This window comes from Rhinatrema bivittatum, chromosome 2, assembly GCF_901001135.1.
Source record: "Rhinatrema bivittatum chromosome 2, aRhiBiv1.1, whole genome shotgun sequence".
Classification (NCBI taxonomy): domain Eukaryota; kingdom Metazoa; phylum Chordata; class Amphibia; order Gymnophiona; family Rhinatrematidae; genus Rhinatrema; species Rhinatrema bivittatum.
In genome coordinates, this window is record NC_042616.1 from 208,783,230 (window position 1) to 208,808,092 (window position 24,863).

The 24,863-nt window shown below is 45.8% G+C and overlaps 1 protein-coding gene across 3 annotated transcripts in view; it reads right to left on the reverse strand.

The window, feature by feature from the left end:
* RAPGEF5 (Rap guanine nucleotide exchange factor 5) overlaps positions 1 to 24,863 on the reverse strand; it is a 490,380-nt gene that overhangs the window by 241,479 nt on the left and 224,038 nt on the right. For all 3 annotated transcript variants that reach the window (XM_029589067.1, XM_029589066.1, XM_029589068.1), the window contains exons 8-9: positions 12,882 to 12,955; positions 3,021 to 3,146 (exon numbers count right to left, since the gene is read on the reverse strand). In XM_029589067.1, coding sequence (XP_029444927.1) covers positions 3,021 to 3,146; positions 12,882 to 12,955 — 200 coding nt within the window. The remainder of the gene's footprint in view (positions 1 to 3,020; positions 3,147 to 12,881; positions 12,956 to 24,863) is intronic.

Genomic DNA, 24,863 nt, shown 5'->3' on the forward strand with positions numbered 1-24,863 from the left:
CTTCGGAGTGAGGAAACTCACCCAAAGATGAGATTTGTGCAATGTTCTCTCAACCTAGCTTGATGTTACCCAGATAGAGAGTCCATCAAGCTAGGTTGAGAGATTATTGCACAAATCTCTCTTTCTCTCTCCTCAGTAGCCCTAGTAGTAAACATGGTCCCCCCAGTGGTTGTATGTAGGAAATACCACGTTCTAGCACTTATCTCAAATTTGCGGTACAATTTGCGGTAACTTAGCTCTTCGCATAGGTATTAGTGCAAATTGCGATAAACTGCCTATTACCATAAAACACGCCCCTTTTTCTATCGCATGCAGTATTTAGTGCATTTTGATAAATCCAGGCCTAAGTGACTTAACTTTTCCTGACAGTGTTAATTACCAGCACTGCTCGGACAAAGTAAAACTGTGCCCCAGGAATGACCCCTCCCCCATTGACGCCTCTCTACATCCAAGTAAATTCTGTCTCGGTAACAATTTTAGCCAGTGAGCAAGGAGAAAGTTTAAAATATCAGGATTTGTCTAGCTAACTCCAGAAGTTAGTTAGATAAACCTTTTGAATATGGATCTCTACGGCTTTTTTCGCAGTTTGTATCTATTGGGGGTAGGGGTGGGCGGAAACTCAATGAATCTGGTTCTAAATTATTCAAAGTGCAGTCTCACTTTTTTTTTATCTTTGTTTGCTTACTATATTGGTATTTGACCACAAGTAGCAAAATTTAGTCGAAAATAGAATTTTACATCTCTTGTACTTTGCACGGCTCTCAGATCATTATAGATGGCCTTAGTTGCAGTGATGGGAAGAACAGAAAATGACATCTCATAAAAGGCACGCTTCATTTTGTTGCAAATCAAAATGAGAAAAATGAATGTTGTATGCGATAGACAGACTCTATTTCCTGAACATTTTCAGATTTGCATGCTACTGGAGGAGGAGCCCCCATGCTCGGCAATGATGGAAAAGCTGCACTGTGCCAGCAGCATGGCATTTGGAATTGTAACGCCTTTTTTCAGTCCAGTGATATAATCATCTGAATAACTGCTTTCAGGGGCGGAAAGAGCAGAATGTCACTTTCCTTCAGTTTAGCTGAAGTCGGACAATGCAACTTGTGTGAACACGCAGACGCCACAAAAATGCAGAACAGCTCCCCAGTCAAACCCATCCTTCATGAAACTTGCTGGAAAGTTTTTTCTGTACAATTGGCTGCTCTGTGTTCTATACAGGATTATTTTTAACAAGGAAAAGCAGAGATTTCATATGATACAAAAACACTTGGCAATTTTCAGCATTTTTTAAATTTGTTTAACATACATCATGTGCAGTGTCTTGTGTTGTTATGGCTACCATCATAATGAAAGGCATCCATCACAGCCACTATTTTTCATGACTTATTATGATTATTTTTTATATTCTACATACATTTTAGATATTATGGGTGAGATTTAATTTAGACAAAATTAGAACAAACTAACCTGCAAAACGTTTGCAATTCAGCTTGCTGGCACACTTTTAAAATAGCACAACTTTGATCCTGCAGCTTCAGGAAGGGAAAGGAATGTCACAAAAAAAAAACCCAAACACCTGTGCAAACAGAGCTACCTGCAAAAAAGCACTATGGAACTTTTAGGCAAAAGCTTTACAATGGTTTGTGCAGATTTTGCTTGCACAGTTTTATTCTGTGGAATTTTTCCCTTTCTGAACCATTGGAAAGTAAATCCTTCTGCTGAAGATGCATTGTTTCAAACTAGTGCAAGAAAACTAACTTGCAGGCCTGTGCACTTTTATTTTAGCCCTATTGTTGACTGAAACTTAAATCTAGCCCTTTATTTTCTGAGATTCTTGATATTTTCCACTTCTAATATCTTTTTTACTCTGTAGACTGCTGGGAGAAGCTACTGACTTGTAAATACTTGGTACTGAAGTCTACCAGATCCCCTTTTTTATCTAACTGTTCCCTTCAAACGTCTCTGTCTTGTATTGTTTTTACACACGCTGTTTCCCTGATTATAATCTAGAAATGTGTGATATTTTTATTTCTCTATGTCTATAAAAATAGATTACAAAGTGGACCCCAATAGACCAGCAGACCATTACACAACAAACAAAAAACTATAAAAACAAATATTTCATAAATTAAAATACAGTAACACATATGCATCAGGTTACATTTTTAGCCGTGTCCTGACCACAGTCAAAGATGGTCAAAATTTTAAATGCTTCGGAAAGCATTCCACAAATGAAGCCCACTCATGAAGAATGAACTGTTCACCGTCTAAACCAGCCTCAGTCTGGTGAAAACAAGAAGAAACTCCCCAGCAGACCTGAAGCAGTACAACAGGAGCTGGTATTCTATTCCAGTCAGTCACCAAAATAAATGCAACTTGTTCTCTGTTTGTGATAATCCAACCTTGCAATTTATCTGCTAACTGTACCCAATGCGTTTTGTTTTGCCATGACTAATATATCGCTTGACAATTTACCATGACAAATACTCACACTCAGATTTTACCTTCTACAGTGTATTACAGCTCTTACAGTAGAGTTGTGTTTGTTACACAGGTCAACAAGATGGTCCTTCATGAAGATTCATATCAGAATATAATGCATCAGCAAAAATGTTCCAGTTTTAAATCGATGGACTGTTTTGGAAGCCGTTTTCTCCCATTTAATGCTTAAGACAAACATGTGAAAACACACTAACAATATACAGTATTTTAAGCTCCATCACAAAATACCATGAGTTTACTGCTACAGACTACAAGCTACATGAACAATGACTTCTGGTTGATACAATTCAATGCAACAAGCCAGAATTGCTATAACCATTGTGGAGTCTACTACGGTTTCAATATACCTAGCAATATTTTCAAATTCGCTACAAATGCATCTTCTGTGAATGTAGAGTCATCCTGCAATATAATTTTTTTTTAATGTTACAGACTGCAATTGGCAACCTAATTAGTCTTCCCTCAAAAGCCTTTTAGAAGTGCTCTGAAAGAAGGAAGAGAAGAAAAGGTCTTACTTGTTCAGTCTTCTTGGACTCCTTCTTGTCTGCCAGCAGAAATCGGCGATTGTCTCTTGCCAGCTTCTGGACTAATTCAAGTCGCCCAATATCATCTGTCTCTTGAAGCTTGCACATCACTCCTGCCTTGAAGTGTGGAGAAAGAGCAAACAGATACTTAAATCCACAATCCCAGGCCATGGTACTACCACCTTTTAACTTTACTCTGACCTCGTTACATTACTTTAGATAAATCTTATTCAGTTCAACTTTGAATCTTTGGAAGAACAGAAAAATGTGAGGGGTAAAAAAAAAAAGGTTTTTCTTTGGAATCAGGAACGGAAAATCTCAGGCTTTATAAGAATGAAGGCAGGGCTAGCTAAATAAACTGCTACCACTGCGTGTGTCTGATATGTTAGTATGGTGTTTGTTCCTTAGTCTCAACCTATTTCCTGTTACATATGAGAACAGTAACAAGAGGTTAACAACCCATGGGAAAGTTAGCCAGGAACAACTCCAGCAAAAGGATACAGCAGTCTCGTTATTTTTAGGAATGACATCACAGTACCTATTTCACTCACTGTTATTTCATTGTGCTTTAGAAAGGATAATATCTTTTCAAAAACCACAAACACAATAGGGGTAATTTTCAAAAGGATTTATATGCTTACAACTGGGTTTTACACATGTAAGAGTGCTTTTGAAAATGACTATGATATATGCTATTGAACTGTCGGTAAATTTTACGCGAGTAAGCGGACTTTAAGCCCATAAATGGCCTTTTGAAAATTGCTATATTTATTTATTTATTTAATTAACATTTTTTATATACCGGGGTTCTGGTAACAATGTTACTAATCACTTTGGTTTACATAAAACTTTAACAATGACTTAACACAAGTGTCTTACAGAGAACAAGGAAAATGAGGAACTTGGAAAAAATTGAAATAATTAAATAGCACCTTATAACATATATACAATTTTAAATAGCAGAAATCTTATACATTGGAGATTAGGATCTCCAATTGTATGTGCTACATTTACTATATAAATTCTTTCAAAGATTACCCTCATTATATGTACATTTCTAGAGGTCTGTGAAGTCTTTAAAGAGGGACAAACAACCAATAAACAGAGGCACAAATTTTTCTGAGACTATCTGAGCACTTACTGGGGGGGGAAGGGTTTATTTTGCAAGGCCAGGTTGTCCAACCAGTGATGGAATTCAGAATAATACCAGAATTAGGATCCCATTTCTTCAGAAAAGTGTCATGGGATCCTTTATGTCCTCAGTGTAAATATGGCCTCAGTTTAAGATCCCACTCTCAACACAGCGAACATTAATGCTTATTATGGTATTTGTTAACGCCAGGCATAGAAAGAAGCATGATCTGTAGTACAGAGCCACACCCCACGTCTTGCAGCATCAAGTGTTCCTTGGAGGTTGCCCATCCATAAACTGTGCACGTATGACTGCGTAGCTGCTGGGATCTCACAGACTCAACAGCAAAGGGATTTGACAAAAGGCATGAGAATACTGTATTTCATTGACAAATTAATGTTGGTATACAATAACTTGTCCATTCTTGTGCTTGAAGATGAATCTTGAAATTTTTTTATTTTGTTTTTGTAATACTAGAGTTTGGATGATTTTTATTATTTGCTATTTTATTGATGTATTTACCTGTATTAGTTATCTTTATCTGTAAACTGCTTTGATATTAATGTGCAGTATATAAAGAACCTTAATAAACTAAACTAATGGAGAAATTACTTACCTGATAATTTCATTTTCCTTAGTGTAGACAGATTGACTCAGGACCAATGGGTATTGTGCTCGCCTGATAGCAGATGGGAGATGGAGTCAGATTTCAAATCTGACATCAGCCTACATATACCTATACAGCATGCTTAGCTCTTCAGTATTCTCTTCAAAAAGCCAGTGTGGATATATGTTGCTTAATACTTAATTACACATGATTATACTTGATTAACCTTGAACTGGTTCAACTGATTATATAAAATTTTTTGGCACTGGAGACCGCCGATGTACTGAAACAATAAACACCGACACCTAGGTAACTGTGAGTGTCTTAACATAGAGGTAGGCTGTGGCTTACCTGTACAGTCTCGAGATTGATATCCAAGGTTCTCTATTTCTGGAGCAGCCGTGGACGGGATGCTGAGTCCATCTGTCTACACTAAGGAAAACGAAATTATCAGGTAAGCAATTTCTCCATTTCCTAGCATGTAACCAGATGGACTCAGGACCAATGAGATGTACAAAAGCTACTCCCCTACCGAGTAGGAGGCTACTCGTGGCCCACTTAGTGCAGCTCTTGTGAAGGCTGTATCCTCCCTGGCCTGGACATCCAGGTGGTAGAACCTGGAGAAGGTGTGTAAGGGGGACCATGTCGCCACCCGACAGATCTCGGTTGGCGAAAGCAGCCTGGTTTCAGCCCAGGAGACAGCCTGGGCCCTTGTAGAATGTGCCTTGAACTGTAGAGGTAGTGGTTTTCCTGCCTCTATGTAGGCAGCATTAATGACTTCTTTGAGCCAGCGGGCTATGGTTGCCCACAATGCCACTTCCCCTTGTTTCTTCCCGCTGTGAAGGACGAACAGGTGATCAGTTTTGCGCAAAGATTCCGATCTCTTGAGATATCGGACTAGGATTCCTCCGACATTCAGGTGGCGAAGGAGGCGTGAGTCTTCTGAATTCTTGTGTTCATCTGGAGATGGTAAGGATATAGTCTGGTTCATATGGAACTGGGAAACCACTTTCGAAAAGAAGGATGGTACCGTATGCAGCTGTATGGTGTCTGGGGTGAACCTGAGGAACGGTTCTCGACAGGATAATACTTGAAGTTCGGAGATGTGCTAAGCTGTCTTTAAGTTCAAGAGGCGTAGGGACAGACCGCTTGTTGGTCTGAAGGACTCCCCTGTTAGGAAGTCTAGTACTAGGTTGAGGTTCCATAGAGGCACTGGCCACTTTAGTGGTGGCTGGAGTTGTTTGACTCCTTTCAGGAAGCGAGACACATCAGGATGAGTTGATAGTCTGATGTCTTCCACTTTGGACCTGAAACAGACCAGTGCTGCAACTTGAACCTTGAGGGAGTTGAGAGACAACCCTTTTTGCATGCCATCCTGTAGGAATTCTAGGATCTTGGGAATCTTGGCTGTCCACGGAAGAAGGGCACGGTCTTCACACCAGGCTTCAAATATTCTCCAGATCCGTATGTAAGACAGAGATGTGGAGAACTTGCGTGCTCGAATCAGGGTGTCAATCACGGCTTTTGAGTAGCTGCGCTTCTTTAGGTTAGTCCTCTCAAGGGCCATACCGTAAGAGAGAATTGAGCTGGGTCTTCATGGGAGATTGATCCCTGCTGAAGAAGGTCCCTGTATGGCGGTAGACGCAGAGGATTCCCACCAATAGTCTTATAACTGGACGGACGTCGTCTCACAACATATTTAGACAAAAGGAACAGAGACCATCTTTGCATCAGACGTAGGCTTATAAGCAAACCCTGGGGGTTTATTTCCATAAGTGTTAATACAATTTTTAGATGTGATATAAAAGAGACATGATATAAAGAAAAAATAGAAGAAATGATAAAAAAAAAGTAAAATAGAAAAATGACTGCCGCAGATGTTTAGAGGTCCGGGCGGCTCCCGCTTTGAAACTACAGAGAGCACGCTGTCAGGCTTGATGATGCAGTTACAGACTTAACAAAAAAATTGTTGATAAAAATTCTTGGGAGTGGCATTTAATATAAGATTTTTCATACAACATTTCCTTTTTGGTTAGTGACTTATAGTGGTGGAAATTGTTTCAGTTCTTTTTTTTTTTGCAGTATTTTGTTGAGCCATAAGTACCAGAGCTATTGCCTTCAGGCTGAGTAGTCTTGCTAGTGTGGTTTCCACTGCCAGTCTCTTGGAGTGGGAGTGGCACAGTGATCTCATAAATTTGTCTGGGGGGATGCTTTAGAATTCCAGGTAGTACCCCTCTCGAATGATAGTTAGAACCCACTTGTCCGATGTTACTTCGACCCATCTTTGGTAGAAGAGGGTAAGTCTGCCCCCTATGTCTTCTTCCTTTGGATGGGTCTGCATCTTCTCATTATAGGGCATGACCAGAGGCTGCCCCTGAGCTTGCTCATCTCTTAATGTGCTTGTTCCGAAAGCACTGAAACCTTCATGAAGTACGAGGTGCTTGGGACTGAGTGTTCCTGTAAGGTATAAATTGCTGCGATCCTCTCCCCTTGGTTCTTCTGAGGGAGGAGCGGTGCTGCGATCCTCTCTCCTTAGTTCTTCTAGGGGAGGAGTGGTGTGACCTTTGTCTTCTCCTGACTCCAGCCAGCCCGACGCGATCGATGTGGGTGACCTATCGAGGCCCAAGCCGAGCCCAACGCGAACATGCAGCCTACCTTCGACGACCTGCACGCGACGAACAGAACGCCTCCCCCCCCAGCGCTCATCACTTCCGGTCCAGGAGGACCTTTAAAAGTAAGGCGGCAGCCCGAAGCCTTCCCTTTGCGATATGACCTTCGTCTCCTCCCGACTCCAGCCGGCCTGACGTGATCGGCGTGGGTGGCCTATCGAGGCCCGAGCCAAGCCCAACCTGAGCTGAGCTCGCGGCCTACCTTTGCCGACCTGCACGCAACGAATGGAAGGGCCCCCCCCCCCCGGCGCGCATCACTTCCGGTCCAGGAGGACCTTTAAAAGTAAGGCGGCAGCCCTCCGGCATCTTGCGCCGGGCATCTCGCACCAAAGGAGCACAACTCCCCTTAGTGTGCCCCTTTGTGCTGCCCCATTGATGCTGTTCCTGTCCTGACTCTAATACTCCTAATACTCCAAAGAAGCGCCAAAAGCCAAGAAGCAAAGGACCACCGGGTGAGCTATCCAACAGCCTCACTCTCTACAGACGTCATACGACGGCCGTCGCGGGGCATGCCTACAGGAAATAGTCCCTTGCGTGCTCCTTCGCGCTGCCCCTTCCATTCTGACTCAGGCAACCCTACAACGATCCACCCTCAATCACCCTCTTTCAAAACAATTCTCACATGCAACCATTCAGCCACCACCCAGCTGTTCCGGCCGATTCATACCTCTACGGCTCGTCTCAATCGGCATGGGTGACCTATCGCAGTCCGAGCCCCAACACAAATTTACGCCCCACCTTCAAGCCTCGACCCACGCCTACTGACTGGCCGATCCTACCAGGACATTACATCTGGTTCAGTGAGACTGCAAAGGCAAAACTGCTGGCTTCCCACTACACCGCTCCCAACATTCTCCAGATATTTCAATCCTCCTCATCCTCCCTATTCTCCTCACTAGCCCCTTCAAGCAACTCAACTATAAATATGCAGATTCACAACATACCAATACTCAAACACTACAATCACAGACCTCCTCATCCCCACTACGGCACAGCTCATTCCTCAAAACACTCCCCCCCCTCCATGATCACCCCCCCCCCATTTCCCAACTCCAATAGGACTCCTATTTCCCCTCCAATAGGATTCCTATTCAGCCACTGGGAGAGCTTTGTGCACTTTAAAATCACCATGGGAAGCTTTACCCAGATACCTGAGATAAGGGACCCAGAAGAGAAAAAAAACACCTTTGTACATCAGTCAGCTGTAACTTCATGTTTATGGGAAAATGGACTTTAATTTAATTGTTAAAAAATCAGTAAATATTAATTTAACACCCAGTGCCTTGTCCTTCCTGGTTTGTCCCAGCATCTCACCCCTTGAGATGCAGCAGCTAACATCACACAGGAAGAAACACACCACTCCCTGGGCCATAAGCGAGAGCTTCCCCCCACTAAAAGGTTCCACCCTTGGGATGGAGAATCAGGTATGAGAGGAGTGCTGGCCGGATGCATACCCGGAAGAGTAAAAATGTTTGTGTGTCCTTGGGACCTAACCCCCCGACCCCACCACCACCACCATCATCAAAGGTTATAACAGTAAAGCAGACTCCCTTCATTACCAGGTACCATAAAACCCTACCAAAAACACCCTGAGAACCTTTATAGCAAACTTGGCATACCATAACATCACCCAAGATTCACATTACAATCTTACTGCAGGACCTGTGACTCCTGTTAGCTAAAGCCCTTTGCACCTCAGGCTCATTTCTAAACACTGCTTAGCCTTTAAGTAGATTTCTCTGTTTTGCAAGTCCAACATGTCTTGTAAGCTGTACACTTCTCCTTCACAGCTGGTTAGTTTTCTAAATCAATCTTTTTTTTTCTTTTTATGAAAAGAATCAAAACTTACCCCACTTCTAATGCCACTGCCAGGCCTGGCTTAGAATTCCAGGTCATGGAGTTTGTATGTAGTTTGAAACAGCAAACCCTCCCTCCAACATCTTTCCCTATCCATTCAACTCTCTGCAAATGCAATACCTGGGAAACGTTTGATCTATGGTCACTATGTAATTTGGGGAGGGGATGCATGCATCCTTTCTCTCTTCCATTCCCCTCAACACATACCTTCTCTATTTTACCCCCATCCTTGGTCCCAGGACAGACACCAGCACTCTTCCCTAGCTATAGGCACACAGGGCTTGTGCAAGGAACATCACTCAGCAGAGAACAGCTCTCTGCTTCCTGCTCCAACTCCTCCCCTATCAAGCAGCTTGCAGAGTAAGGAAGGGAAGAGGCTGGGTAAGGCAGAGGCTGGAGCAGAGAGAGCAAAGAAGAAAAGATCCACTCTTCTCCCTCATCCAGCCCCTCCCCTCATAGCTTGCAGGCAACGGAAGAGAAGGGGGAGAATTTGGAGTGGACAGAGCAGAACAGAATAAGAACATAATAAATTGCCATGCTGGGTCAGACCAAGGGTCCATCAAGCCCAGCATCCTGTTTCCAACAGTGGCCAAACCAGGCCACAAGAACCTGGCAATTACCCAAACACTAAGAAGATCCCATGCTATTGATGCCAGTAATAGCAGTGGCTATTCCCTAAGTAAACTTGATTAATAGCTGTTAATGGACGTCTCCTCCAAGAACTTATCCAAACCTTTTTTGAACCCAGCTACACTAACTGCACTAACCACATCCTCTGGCAACAAATTCCAGAGCTTTATTGTGCGTTGAGTGAAAAAGAATTTTCTCAGATTAGTCTTTAATGTGCTACTTGCTAACTTCAGAGAATGCTCCCTAGTCATTCTATTATTCGAAAGTGTAAATAACCGATTCACATCTACTCATTCATGATCTTAAAGACCTCTATCATATCCCCCCTCAGCCGTCTCTTCTCCAAGCTAAACAAAAGAAGATTTACTCTGTTCCCTAATCCAGTTTCTCTCTCCTCTGGGCTATAGAAGCAGTAGTGTCTAGGTTCTCTTCTGGCAGTGGCAGCTATGGCCTTGGCCATACTGGCTATAGAGTAGCTATGGCTCTACCACACTGTGTGCAAACTACATGAGTTATTTTAGCCTTCCTATTTTGCACCATTTCTCAAAGGCCAATAACCAGCATTAAACAATTTTTCCCTTTGAAAATGAGCAACTGCAAAGTACACAGGTTAATGGCATCAGCTTACTTTGCACCTGTTATTTGTGTGGGTGACAGATGGGAAAAACAGCATGCAAAGTTTTGGAAATCCTATATACGTGTTTTTTTCCTTCCCAACCTAACACACGCACAAGAATACTTCCTTTTCATGTGACTTAAAGAACACACACCATGGGCCGGATTTTCAAGGATTTACGCGTTTAGAGGGGGTTACGCGCACCGGGCCTATTTTATAAAGGCCCGGCAATGCGCATAAAGCCCCGGGATGCGTCTAAGTCCCGGGGCTTTAAAAAGGGGCAGGGCGATCCAGGGGCCGGGGTGGGGCCAGAGACCTCCGGCATAGCGGCCAGAGGCAGGCGCAGAAGGTAAAATAAAATTTTGTGGGGGTTTAGGATAGGGCTGGGGGGATAGGTTAGGAGAATGGGTGGGAAAGTTAGATTAGGGGGAGGAAAAGGGTGAAGGCAATGGTAGTCGGTGCACACAGGGTGCACAATTATGCACCCCCTTGCGCACACCAACTCCCGATTTTATAACATGCGTACACCTGCGCGCGCATGTTAATCATGCATCCATGTGTGTGCACTGGTAGTGCGCGCACATGTACGCCCGCGCGCTTCTTTGAAAATCTACCCCTATGAAATATGAACATACTTATAGCTGCATTTCAGAAGGGCTGTATTCACTCAGGCAGTGTTACCTAAGAAATGCTTTCAACCATTTCTCTATCAATTATTACACCTAAATACTTGGAGGTCGCTATTCAGTGTCATTTGTCTGGCAGAATTCAGACTTAGCTGAACAGAGGGATTTGAACATTTTCACTGCCTGATCGCCTCAGAGTTAGCTGGCTAAGCAGTTAGCCATCTAAAACATAACTAGATAACTTGGAGGCATTCCAGGGGCGTTTCTAGGGGGAGATAAATTAGTTGGATTAGTTATCCAGCTAACTCTGATATTCAGAGTTCCCTTTAGTTTTATTTTTTAGTAATATTTTAAATGGGGGAACAGCTATAATGAAATAGGACATTTTAGGAAAATAATGCTTTGTGTTCTAACCAATTAGTTTGCTAATGCATGCATTTTCATGCAAAGCAGCTTATTAACATACCTGCATTGCGCCTGGTTTGCTGTATTACGGATAACAGGAAGAATTTGAAATTCCAAGCATTATCTGTGTGTTAACAGTTTCTCTGCATTGTAACACATTAACATGGCATTAGTAAATCACCAACTATCAGGCCAATACAGTAAAGTCCATGGGAGAGCGGGCGAACGCCCGCTCTCCCGGCGCACGCGATTCTGTATTTAAATTAGGCCCGGCGGTAAAAACGGGCAAAAGGAGGCACTAGGGACACTAGCGCATCCCTAGCGCCTCCTTTTTGACAGAGCGGCGACTGTCAGTGGGTTTGACAGCCGACGCTCAATTTTGCCGGCGTCGGTTCTCAAACCCGCTGACAGTCACGGGCTCGGAAACCGGACGCTGGCAAAATTGAGCGTCCGGTTTTTGGCCCGACAGCCGCGGGCTGAATTCAAAAAAAAATTTTTTTAACTTTTTTTACTCTTCGGGACCTCCGACTTAATATCGCCATGATATTAAGTCAGAGGGTGCACAGAAAAGCAGTTTTTACTGCTTTTCTGTGCACTTTCCTGGTGCTGGAAGAAATTAGCGCCTACCCAAAGGTAGGCGCTAATTTCTGAAAGTAAAATGTGCGGCTTGGCTGCACATTTTACTTTCTGTATCCCGCGCGCATACCTAATAGGGCCCTCAACATGCATTTGCATGTTGAGGGCCCTATTAGGTGCCGCGGGTTGGACGCGCATTTTCCTCCCCTTACTGAATAAGGGGTAAGGGAAAACGCGCGTCCAAGAGCAGGCAGTACAGTGCGTTCCGTCGGAGCGCACTGTACTGTATCGGCCTGATAGTTTGCTTGTGTTTTTATTTAGTTTGTTATGGCAATTTCTTTCCTGATCCTTTGGGCTTCCAAGTCCAATTGGAGCCAGCTTTCTATAGGCCAATGCCACCATGAGCTTTCATTCACAACTACCGGGAGTTTTCCCTCTATTTTTAAAACTTCTTCCTTCCCCACACCTTATCCTACAGGGGCCACAGACTCCTCCTCCATCAGGAACCCAGTATGCATGAACCCCCAAGATCACCACTAGGTATTGCCATCAAAAGAAGATTTTGACTCCCTCCCCACGCCAGCTGGCTGTCAGTGTGGCATCTGAGGCATCCTCAGTCCTGCTATCCTTCCACACAGCAGAGGGCAGCTCTGCCCCTGAGCCACAGTTCTGGTCCAAGGCTCAGCTTTAAATTAAGTGAAAATGGCTGCCCCATACCTGCAGGTTACACTCACCTCTTTCTCAGATATATCTGTGGGGGTATCGCATGCTGCTACTTCTTTGCAGTTTTCTTCCTCTTGATTTATCACTGGAAGAATAAAAACATTCAGTGATCTAAATGTGTAAATGCTCATAACCAGCAATTCAGTTAAAAATTAAATTTTTATAAATTACTCCACTGAATGTGTTAAAGTTTACAAGAATTCTCAAATTTCTGAAAGTCAAAGTGATTACATTTATAAAATGGTGATGGGGTTTATTAAATATTTTTTCAAAGTCAATGAAAATGTTCAAGATATTTGCCACCCTAGATAGCATTGCAATCAAAGTTTTACAGTCTAATATGGGCTTGAAACCCAGCATGATGCTATAATGCAGGTAACTGGCACAACTCATGGTGTTCTGGATTGAATCCTTGCAGGCCATGCTAGCAACCACTTTGTCTGCTGCCTGTTACTGGTTTCTCCAATCTCCTCCTCGTTCTCAGCCCTTGCTTTCTACCCCCAAACCCATATGACAGGCCATTTCAGGAAATGGCGTTAGATGCAAGAAGGGGAATAAATAACTATTGTGATCCACACCCCATCTTGTCATAATGTTTAATTATGTTAATGAAGAGACCATCGAGGCATACCTGCATGTTGGCCACAGCTCATCTTTATGATTTCATGCTATAATTTTGGGTGACTTTATTGGGTTAGGGAGACAAGGAAGTTGAATTTCCATCTGGAGGCTTTAGGAGAGAAATAGTATTTATAGCCAAAGAACAGATAAGCTTTGGTTAAGAGAAATGTGCCACTAGATTTGTTTTAAATGGTCTTTTCATTGACCTTTGTGATGAGGTACCATGGTACTCGTCACAGTTGTTCCCCAAAGAACAAAAAAGGAAACAGAAAGTATACTTTACGAGGGAAAGTACCTTTAAAGAATTTTCTAAGGGGCTAGAACTACCATTAGAAAATACATCTCCCAGAAGACCGTGGGATGTAAACTTAGATCATCTGGCTGACGATAAGCAGGAGAGAGGCAGCGAAATACTCCCTTCAGGTGGTCTTGATTATCAAGAAAACCAAAGACATGGACCAAATTGTTAAGTTGGCTTTAGAAAACAAAATGAAGATGATTAAAGCACAACTGGCCACAGATACATTTGATTCACATCTTTCTGATCTTAAGAAGAATATAAATAATTTTCGTTCCGAACTCAGGAGATACAAAACAAATAAATACTTGAGGGATGCATCTGATTATGAAAAAGGATATTTATTTATTTATTAGTTTTTTTATACCGATATTCGAGTGGACATCATATCGGTTTACATAAAACTGCAGAGAAATACAATAAAACGGGGGGGGGGGGGGGGTTGGAGAGAGGGCAGCGATGAAAGATAAGCTCTGAGAAAGAGTAGTGAAGAATAAAAGGACAGAAAATAACAAGTGAACAATAGCTAGTGGTAGATGGACGGTTGTCCAATGGCTAACACTGGCAGTGTTTCGACAGGAACTGTCCGCTTCAGGGACGAGGAGAGATGCCTAAAGTCATGGTTGCTTCTAAACGCCACTTGGATTGTCAAATGAGGCAAATGCACTTGCCGAGTATGAGGAAGCGTCACAGCAGGTAATGACTGAGTGGTCTTCCGGCCTTCCATCCATCACTTCACTGCTCAGGTCATCTTCAACTGCTACTGAACAGAGCCATGTGTAGGGCTGACTAGATCCCACTATACTGTAAAGAGAGAAATGTGCTAGTAATGGGAGGTTCATCTTGGAGCACTGTAACTTAGGAGTGACAAGAGGATCCATGCCCTAAGGTGGGTCATAATGTTGACAGTATATAGGGTGACTCAATGCAGGTATGCAACTTATGCGGCCGCCCAGGGAGCCATGCTCAAGGGGACACCTTTGTCCCCTCCCTCCTTCACTCTTCCATATGAAGTCTGCAAGCAGGAGAATCAGGAACACTCTGCAGGAGGATCAGCCTGCAGGGAGGAGGAGTAGAAGAAGTGAGAAAAAGAGAGGGATTCAATGGACAGGAAAGGAGAAAGAGAGGAAAATGCTAGGAGACAGAGGGGGGATTTTGGTCACTGTGGGCAAGAAGGAAAAGAAAAAAGGGACAGAGAAGCCCATGGAGATAAGCAGAGAGTGAGTGAAGTGTCAGGGAGAGAGATGTGTATCTACTGTGCCAGAGCCACTGCCACTTCCGAAAGAGGGAATATCAGAGCTGCTGCTGTGAGGAGGTATGCCAATTTCAGTTTTCACACAGGGCACCAGTTACCCTAGAGCTGGTCCTGAGTCACTAAAGGGAGTTCCTGGAGTAATCGTTGAGGAGAATTGCCTCAAAGAGAACCAGAGAGAGCAGTCAAGGGGCTGAGTTTGGAGCAGATGCCTTTTTTTCTTGGATCCACAGAAGAAGAACAGCAGAAGAGGACTGGAAGACAGACATGCATTGTCTACCCAGCAGCTCCCAAGAGAGGACTCCAAAGGTCATCACGGGTGAATCCTAGGGATGTGCATTATTTTTTTTATGAATTAAAATATCGTACGATATTTCCTAATTCGTCATGTATTGGGGGTCCCCCAAAATGATAGGAAAACCCCACGAAATTTCATGTGGTTTTCTTATTGCAAAGGGCCATCAGCGCCATTTTGTTTACTGGCAGCCGACGGCCCGAGAGTGGGAGATCGCTCTCGGGATCCCCGCTGGACCATCAGGCACTTTAGGCAAGTTGGTGGGGGGGGGGGGGGGGTCAGGAGGGTGGGGGATTGTAAATTAAATCTGAAGGATCGAGTGTTTTGGGTTTTTTGGATTGGGACAGCTGAAAAATAAATGAAAATAAATGAAACCGGAAACGATTGCTGGTACGATCCACATCTCTAGTGAATCCAGGCTTCAGGCTCACAGACCCAGCTTCCAGAGGCCCCATACCCTTAGCAGCTGTTGTGGCAGTGGACCCTTGACCTGAGGGGGAACTGGCGTAACTTGCAAGGAGGAGCTTTGTAGGTCCTCTCCATCGGCAGGCGGTGCTGGCTGAAGCAGAGGCCCAACTGGGGCTTCACCACTACCAGCCCTCTTTCCCCTTAGGTTGAGCCCTCCGATGCTAGGGCCGGCTAGACTTAGGCGCGAGCCTCTGTGAGGTTGAAGATCCATCGAGACGAGAGATGCAAGCCAGCACAGAGAAGAACAGAGTCAGCATCCAGCAGGGGTCAGGATAGGTGGCAGGCAAACAAGGTCTGATTCAGGCTGTGGTCAGGGCAGGCGGAGTTCACTCAGCATCAAAACTCAGGTTGTGATCAGGAGCAGGCAGAAATCTAGCAGCGCCAGGATCCAGTCCAAAGTGAAAGTCAAAGGTCCATCTGAGGAGACAAGAATGAAGAAGAAGCAGGAGGACGAGGAGCCACACGAGCAAGAAGTCCCTGACAACAAATGGGGATGAAGACTGACCATGAAGAAGACAGGAATTCAAACAGCCATGCAGGAACCAGGAATAAAACATGGAACTCAGGAACACAATCAGGAAGACACGAAGCAGGAACTAGGATCAGGAACACGCAGAAGCAAACCACTGCTCCAAAGGAGTCGACCTATTGCCAAGGCATCTGAGGGGCGTCGGAGGAAGCCTTAAATAGGAAGCTGCTCTGGTGTCATCTGAGGGCACCGCAGGGGATTTCCCGCTGCACGCCCTTTAAAAGGCGATGCCTTCTAGGGACGCCCGAGGCAGCTGGTGGTGGTGTTCCTCCAGCCGGTGTGTCAGGCCTGTTCAAGCATGGCAGCCTGCAATGCCAGAGGATCCTGCCCACGGTTCAGGGCTGGAGGTAAGAGCAGCTGGCCGAGGGTCCATCCCATGGCCAGCCAAACGCAACAGCAGCAGAAGAGGACTGGAAGGCTTATCTGCATATCCTACCCAGCAGCCCCTAGGAGAAGACTCCAGAGGAAACCACGAGAGAATCCAGGCTTCAGCCTCCACTGACCCAGCTTCCTGAGGACCCACACCCTTTGCAGCAGAAGAGGACCGGTACACTCATCTACCCAGCAGCAGTCCTGGGAGAAGACTCCAGAGGTCACCACGAATGAATCCAGGCTTCATGCTCCACAGACTCAGCTGCCAGAGGCCCCGTACCCCTTGCAGCAGAAGAGGACCAGAAAGGCACGCCTAACAGTGCACACATCTTAAGAATCCTTACTATAAATTTACTACAGATTTTATACAGAAGGAATTTAATTCAAAAGGTGGGTAATTCATTTCCTGATTAATTATAGTGCTTTGAAGGTCATTGTCAAACAAATATTAAATAAATCAATAGAATAAAATTACTTTAGATTAATTTTACATCTCTATACCCTTAGAAATTTTAAATCAATAATAAATCAACTAAATTAAGATGCAGAAAGTAGTTCAGCAGGGAAAGGAAGGCTTTCCAGTCCTTTGCATTGAGTGCCACATGTATGATAATCTCTCAGCTGGCGAGAGGTTGTATGTGTGCACTAGGTGCAAAGAGCTCCTAGCCCTCAGAGAGCAAGTCTGATCTCTGGAGGTTAGAGTGATAGACCTGGAGAAGCTAAGAGAGACAGAGAGGTATAAAGAGGAAACCTTCAAGGACATTGTAGAGAAGTCCCACCTCTAATCTGCCAGCCCCTGTTTTGTCTTGGAGGAGGAAGATCACCTAGAAGGAGAGCATCACCTTGATGAGGCAGGAAGCAATCCTGTAGCTAGGACCTGCCCTCAAGGTGATTTAGAATACTCTTGCACTGAGGATAGGTCTCCAGGGACACGTGCCCAGGAGGGAAGAATTAGAATGGCCATGGTAGTTGGTGATTTGATTATTAGAAAGGTTGATAGCTGGGTAGCTGGAAGACATGAGGATCGCTTGGTAACTTGCCTGCCTGGTGTGAAGGTGAAGGACCTCACGCATCACATACATAGAATTTTAGAAGGTGCTGGGTAGGAGTTGGCTGTCTTGGTACATATGGGTATCAATGACATAGGAAAGTGCAGAAGGGAGGTTCTGCATTTTAGGATTTTAGGTAGAAAGCTGAAATCCAGAATCCCCAGGGTAGCATTCTCAGAAGTGCTCCCCATTCCACGTGCAGTACCCCAGAGGCAGGCAGAGCTCCAAAGTCTCAATGCATGGATTTCAGTTTCAGTTTCATTGTAAAGCCCAGTTGGCCACTTTATGTTACATGGAAACCGATATGATGTTTACCTAACGAATGTCGGTATACAAAAATTGCAAATAAAATAAATAAATAAATGGATGAGACAATGGTGGAGGGGAGAGGGTTTTAGGTTTGTTAGGAACTGGTTAAAAGATAGAAAACAGAGAGAAGGGATAAATGGAGACAGATGGACCCAGGACCAATGGGTACAGTGTACGTCTGATAGCAGTTGGAGACGGATCAGATTTCAATCTGACATCAGCCCTAGTACATATACCCCTGCAGGAAGTGCAGCTCTTCAGTATTCTCCTTGAAAAGCATTGTGGATATATGTATGACTGAATAACTTGGATAACATGATAAACTTTATAACTTGGTTAACGTGATTAACTTTATAACTTGGTTAACTTAATCAATTTGAATCGGTTGAATTGGATAGAGCTGGAGATTGCCAGTGCCCTCAACTGAGAAATGTCGACACCTGGTAGGATGGGTGTTCTAGCTGGAGGAAAGCATGGCTTACCTGTGAATCACTCGCTCGGCAGCCGTGGGTTGGATGCTGAGTCCATCTGTCTACACTAAGGAAAATTAAATTATCAGGTAAGTAATTTCTCAATTTCTCCATTTCCTAGCGTGTAGCAGATGGACTCAGGACCAATGGGATGTATAAAAGCTACTCCAGAACTGGGTGGGAGGCTGCCCATGACTCATTTAGTACTGCCCTTGCGAATGCTGTGTCCTCCCGAGCCTGAACATCCAGGCGGTAAAACCTGGAGAAAGTGTGGATGGAGGACCATGATGCCACCCGACTGATCTCTGTGGGTGACAGCAACCTGGTTTCCACCCAGGATACTGCCTGGGCTCTAGTAGAATGGGTCTTGACTTGTAGAGGAGGTGGCTTGCTTGCTTCTATGTAGGCCGCCTTGATGACTTCTTTATCCAGCGGGCTACGGTTGCTCGCAAGGCCGCTTCCTTCCCGCTGTGAAGGACGAATAGGTGGTCCGTTTTTCGTACGGGTTCCGACATTTCCAGGTATCTGGATAGGAGTCTGCCGACATTGAAGTGGCGTAGACTTCGAGCCTCTTCCGAATTCTTATGCTCATCTGGCGATGGTAGCGAGATAGTTTGGTTGAGATGGAAGTGAGACACCACTTTGGGGAGGAACGATGGAACCGTGCGTAACTGGATGGCTCCCGGAGTGAGTCTGAGGAATGGCTCACGGCAGGACAGTGCTTGTAGCTCGTATATATATTGGGCTGAACAAACTGCCAGCAGGAAGGTCATCTTCAATGTTAATAGTCGGAGAGACAGGCCGCAGAGAGGTCTGAAGGAGGCTCCTGCTAAGAAATCTAGGACCAGGTTGAGGTTCCAAAGAGGTACCGGCCACTTTAGGGGTGTTCTGATGTGCTTGACTCCTTTCAGGAAGCGGGAGACATCCAGGTGAGAGGCTATGCTGTTGATCTTGCTCTTGGCACCGTAGCATGACAATGCGGCCACCTGTACCTTAATGGAGTTGAGGGACAATCCCTTCTGTAGGCCATACTGTAGAAACTCCAAGATCGCAGGAATTTTGACTGAGCGTGGTATGATGTCGTGGTCCTCGCACCAGGCTTCGAATACTCTCCAAATCCTTATGTATGTTAGAGATGTGGAGAACTTGCATGCTCGGAGTAGGGTGTCAATTACAGCCCCCGAGTATCCGCTCTTCCTCAAGCGAGTCCTCTCAATGGCCAGACCGTAAGACAGAATCAAGCTGGATCCTCGTGGAGGATCTGTCCTTGTTGGAGCAGGTCTCTGTGTGGAGGTAGTGGCAGGTGGGTCCCTGTCAGTAGTCTTCGCATGTCTGCATACCACGGTCTTCTTAGCCAGCCCGGGGCCACCAGAAGTACTGGTCCTCTGTGGTGTTCTATCTTGTGAATGATTGTGCCCATAGGGGCCACGGCGGGAAGGCATATAACAGAGTCTCCTGTGGCCAAGTCTGTACCAGGGTATCGATTCCCTGGAACTGAGGTTCCCGCCTGCGGCTGAAGAAACTGGGCACTTGGGCGTTGGACCAGTTTACCAGAAGGTCCATAGTTGGTGTTCCCCAATGGTTCACTATCAGTTTGAACGCTGCGGTCGACAGCTTCTATTCTCCTGGGTCAAGACTTTCTCTGCTGAGGTAATCTGCAGTGATATTGTCTTTCCCAGCGATGTGGACGGCTGAGATCTCCTAGAGATTCACTTCCACCCACGACATTAGAAGGTCTATTTCCAGAGACACCTGTTGGCTTCTGGTTCCTCCCTGACGGTTGATGTAGGCCACTGTTGTGGCGTTGTCCGACACTACTCTGACCGCTTTGTCTCGGAGTCTGTGACCGAAACGTAGACAGGCTTGTCTGACTGCCCGGGCTTCTAGGCGATTGATGTTCCATCCCGACTCTTCTGTGTACCATTGCCCTTGGGTGGTTAGCTCTTCACAGTGTGCTCCCCATCCTTGTAGGCTGGCATCTGTGGTGAGCAGGATCCAGGTCGGTGATGATAGTCTTGTTCCCTGGCTCAGGTGGCCGTCTTGTAGCCACCATCGTAGTTGGTTCCGAACTCTGCCCGGGAGCTGAAGACGTACGGTATAGTTCTGGGACAGTGGATTCCATCGCGATAGGAGTGAGTGCTGTAGGGGTCTCATGTGAGCTCGTGCCCATGGCACTACTTCCAGTGTGGATGCCATGAGACCGAGGGCTTGTAGGTAATCCCATGCTGTGGGACAAAGTTCGTTCAGCAGGGTTTGCAACTGGTTCATCAGTTTTGATCTCCTTGTCGGTGTCAGGATGACCTTGTCTTGTTTGGTGTCGAATCGGACTCCCAAGTATTCTAGAGACTGTGAAGGCTGCAGACAGCTCTTGTTTGTGTTGACCACCCATCCGAGGCTCTCCAGTAGAGTTTTGACTCTGTTGGTTGCCTGGTGACTTTCCTCTGGGGATTTAACCCTGATCAGCCAATTGTCTAGGTAAGGATGCACAAGGATTCCTTCCTTCCTCATTGTTGCCGCCACCACCACTATGATCTTGGCGAACGTCCGTGGTGCTGTGGCTAACCCGAAGGGTAGTGCCTGGAACTGGTAGTGACGGTCCAAGATTTTGAAGTGTAGGAAGCGCTGATGTTCTTGATGGATTGGAATGTGTAGGTAGGCTTCCAACAGATCCAGGGATGTGAGGAACTCTCCTGGTTGTATCGCCCTTATTACAGAGTGTAGGGTTTCCATGCGGAAGCGGGGGATCCTCAGGTGGTGGTTGACCGACTTCAGGTCCAGGATGGGTCTGAACGTTCCCTCTTTCATGGGGATGATAAAATAGATGGAATAATGGCCAGTATTTATTTGTTGTGGAGGCACTGGGGTTATGGCCTCTAGGGCTAGCAATCTGGTCAGTGTGGCTTCCACTGCCACCCTCTTGGAAGGGTCGTGGCAGGGGGATTCCATGAACTTGTCCGGAGGGGTTCGGAGGAAATTCAGGTAATAAACCTCTCGAATGATGGTTAGGAACCACTTGTCCGAAGTTATCTCGACCCATCTTTGGTAGAATAGGGCAAGTCTACCCCCTATGGCTTCTTCCTTTGGATGGGTCGGCTGATTCTCATTGTGGGATGCGGCTGGGGCCTGGTCCCGAGCTGGTTCCCCTTTTGTTGTGCTTGCTCCGAAAGGACTGGTTCCTGCCTGTAGGATGAGGTGCTGTGAACCTCTGCCCCTGGAAGTTCGGGGGAAGGATCACTGGTTTCTCTTATTCTTGTCCTCTGGTAGCCGTAGCAGTGGGGACTCACCCTATTTGTTAGCCAGTTTCTCTAGTTCACTTCTGAACAGGAGGGATTCCTTGAAAGGCATCCTTGTGAGTCTCGTTTTGGATGACGCATCGGCCGACCAGCTTCGGAGCCAGAGTTGCTTCCTGGCTGCCACGGCTGATGACACTCCTCTAGCTGCGGTTAGCCTCAGATCGGAAGCAGCATCCGCGAGGAATGATACTGCTGGTTCCATGGCTTCCCCAGGTGTGTTGCTCCTGGTCTGTAATAGGCAGGCACATGTCACCATGGCGCAGCAGGCCGCTATCTGTAGGGACATTGCAGCGACGTCAAAGGACTGTTTGAGGATGGATTCCAGATGTCTGTCTTGAGCATCTTTGAGTGCTGCTCCTCCCTCCACTGGGATAGTAGTGCGCTTCGAGACTGCGCAGACCATGGCATCCACTTTTGGGCATGTCAGAAGGTCTTTGGCCGCCAGGTCCAGAGGGTACATGGCTGTCAGAGCCCGTCCCCCTTTGAATGAAGACTCTGGAGCATCCCATTCCAAGTCAATTAGCTGTTGGACGGCTTGTAACAAAGGGAAATGGCGGGAGGTCTGACGGAGTCCCTCTAGCAGAGGATTCGTCTTAGGTTTCCCTGGGGCACTTGTGCCCGGGATAGCAAGCTCCTTCAGGCTGTGGGTGACCAGGTCTGGAAGCTCGTCCTTGGTGAAGAAGCACTTCATAGTCTGGTGAGGCTCTGTCCCTGGAGGAGTTCCCTCTCCTCCAGGGGCTCTGATTCCTCCTCCGAGTTGTCCGTGTCCCCGTAGGTGGGGCTTCTGGTTGGTGGATTCACTTCTCTGGGCCTAGAGGGTCCAGGGGCGTAGAGGTCCTCTGGCGGAGGCTGTGGCCATGTTATCGGGAGCTCCGTCTGCATGTGAACAAAGGTGTGCAGACCTTTGAAGAGTTCCACCCAGGAGATAGACACTGGGTCCAAGCTAGGAGGCGCTGTGTCCCTGAGGGTTCTCATTTGAGGGGGGGGGGGAGGGTCCTGCTGGGGTTCGCTAGGTCCAGGGTACTTATTGAGGAGCTAGAACCCAGTCCCCCAGGTCCTCCTCGCACTGGAATCACAGGGAGTTGGCCTCTTCGTGTTGTGCAGCTCTGATGTGGTATGCTGGACAGAGGCCCTGAGCCTTGAGCTCCTTTTCTGGTGGTGCCATGGATATAGACTCATAAAATCTGTTATGCACTCCGGTGCGTCAAAGTTATGTGTGTAGATTGTGTGTGTGCGCTCAGGATGTGCGCGCTGGTGTGCGCACAAATCGCAGTTATGCGCCCAGCAGAGTAAGCGCGTGTTACGCATGTATCTTGTGTGCAGGGTACTTGAGCGTGTGACGTTGTGTGCACAAGGATTTTGTGAGCATGGCTCGCCCCTGTGCGCATGGATCGAAGCTGCGGACCAGGTGGCAAGCAGATCAAAATGGTGCCGGCGACCATGCGGACAATATGGCGAACACTACAGAGGTCTCCACGTGGGAGGACCCTTGGATCTAACCGGGGTCTAGCCCTGCTAGGGTGGATCAACCCGGTGGCACTGGTCCCGGATGGTGACCTGTGCGACTCCTCAAGCTTTGGAGACCGGAGTCTTTAAAGAAGATTTCTACCTTACCTTGTCTCGGCGCTTCCTGGTTATATTCCGGGCGGTCTCCGGCTGCGGGGGGAGAGGGAAACTACCTTCACCGCCGTGCTCGAGGTTGCACCCGCTGCCTCTCAGCTGCACCCGAAATCGGGGGCTAGGTCCCCACTGAGGGTCGGCCGCTGGACCGAGACTCACCTCCGAGGGATCACGGAAATCACCTCGGGAATTCTTAACTAGGGGAGGGACCCAAGGGTGTCACCGCAGGAGAGCTGGGCTCATCTGTAGAGGTAAGATTTCTTCTTATTTTGGGTTTTCTCCGGTAAATTTACTCTAACGCTGTGAGAGCATGCAAGTACTCCCTAACTGCTATAGAGACGGAAAATACTGAAGAGCTGCACTTCCTGCAGGGGTATATGTACTAGGGCTGACATCAGATTGAAATCTGATCTGTCTCCAACTGCTATCAGGAGTATATTATACCCATTGGTCCTGAGTCCATCTGCTACATGCTAGGAAATGGTACATTTTTCCAATAAAGAAAGATGAATAGTGGAGTGCCCCAGGGATCTGTTCTGGGACCACTGCTTTTGAATATATTTATAAATGACCTGGAAATGGGAACAATAAATGAGGTGATCAAATTTGCTGATGACACAAAATTATTCAAAGTTGTTAAATTACAAACAGATTGTGAGAAATTGCAAGAGGACCTTGCAAAACTGGGAGAGTGGGCATGCAAATGGAAAATTAATTTTAATGTGGACAAGTGCAAAGTGATGCACTTAGGGAAGAGTAACCCAAATTATAGCTACATAATGCAAGGTTCCACATTAGGAGTCATCACTGAGGAAAAAGATCTAGGCATCATAGTGGATAATACATTGAAATCTTCTGCTCAGTTTGTAGGAGCAGCAGCCAAAAAAGCAAATAGAATGCTAAGGATTATTAGGAAAGAAATGGAGAATAAAACAGAGAATATCATAATGCCTCTTTATCACTCCATGATGCGATGTCATCTTGAGCATTGTGTGAAGTTCTGATCACCACATCTCAAAAAAGATATAGCAGAATTAGAAAAGATACAAAGAAAGGCGACCAAAATGATAAAGGGGATGTATCAATTCCCTTATGAGGACACACTAAAGAGGTTAAGACTCTTCAGCATGGAGAAGAGATGGCTCAGGGAAAATATGATAGAGGTTTATAAAATAATGAGTGGAATGGTTCAATGGAATGAGTAAATGTTAATCAGCTGTTTACTCTTTCAAACTGTATAAAGAGCAGGGGACACACAATGAAGTTACTAGGTAACACATTTAAACCTAACAAGAGAATTTTTTTTTTTTTTTTTTGCTCAACACATAATTAAGTTCTGAAATTCATTGCCAGAGGATGTGGTGAAAACTGTTGTTATAGCTGTGTTTAAAAAAAAATCCTGCCAGGTACTTGTGAC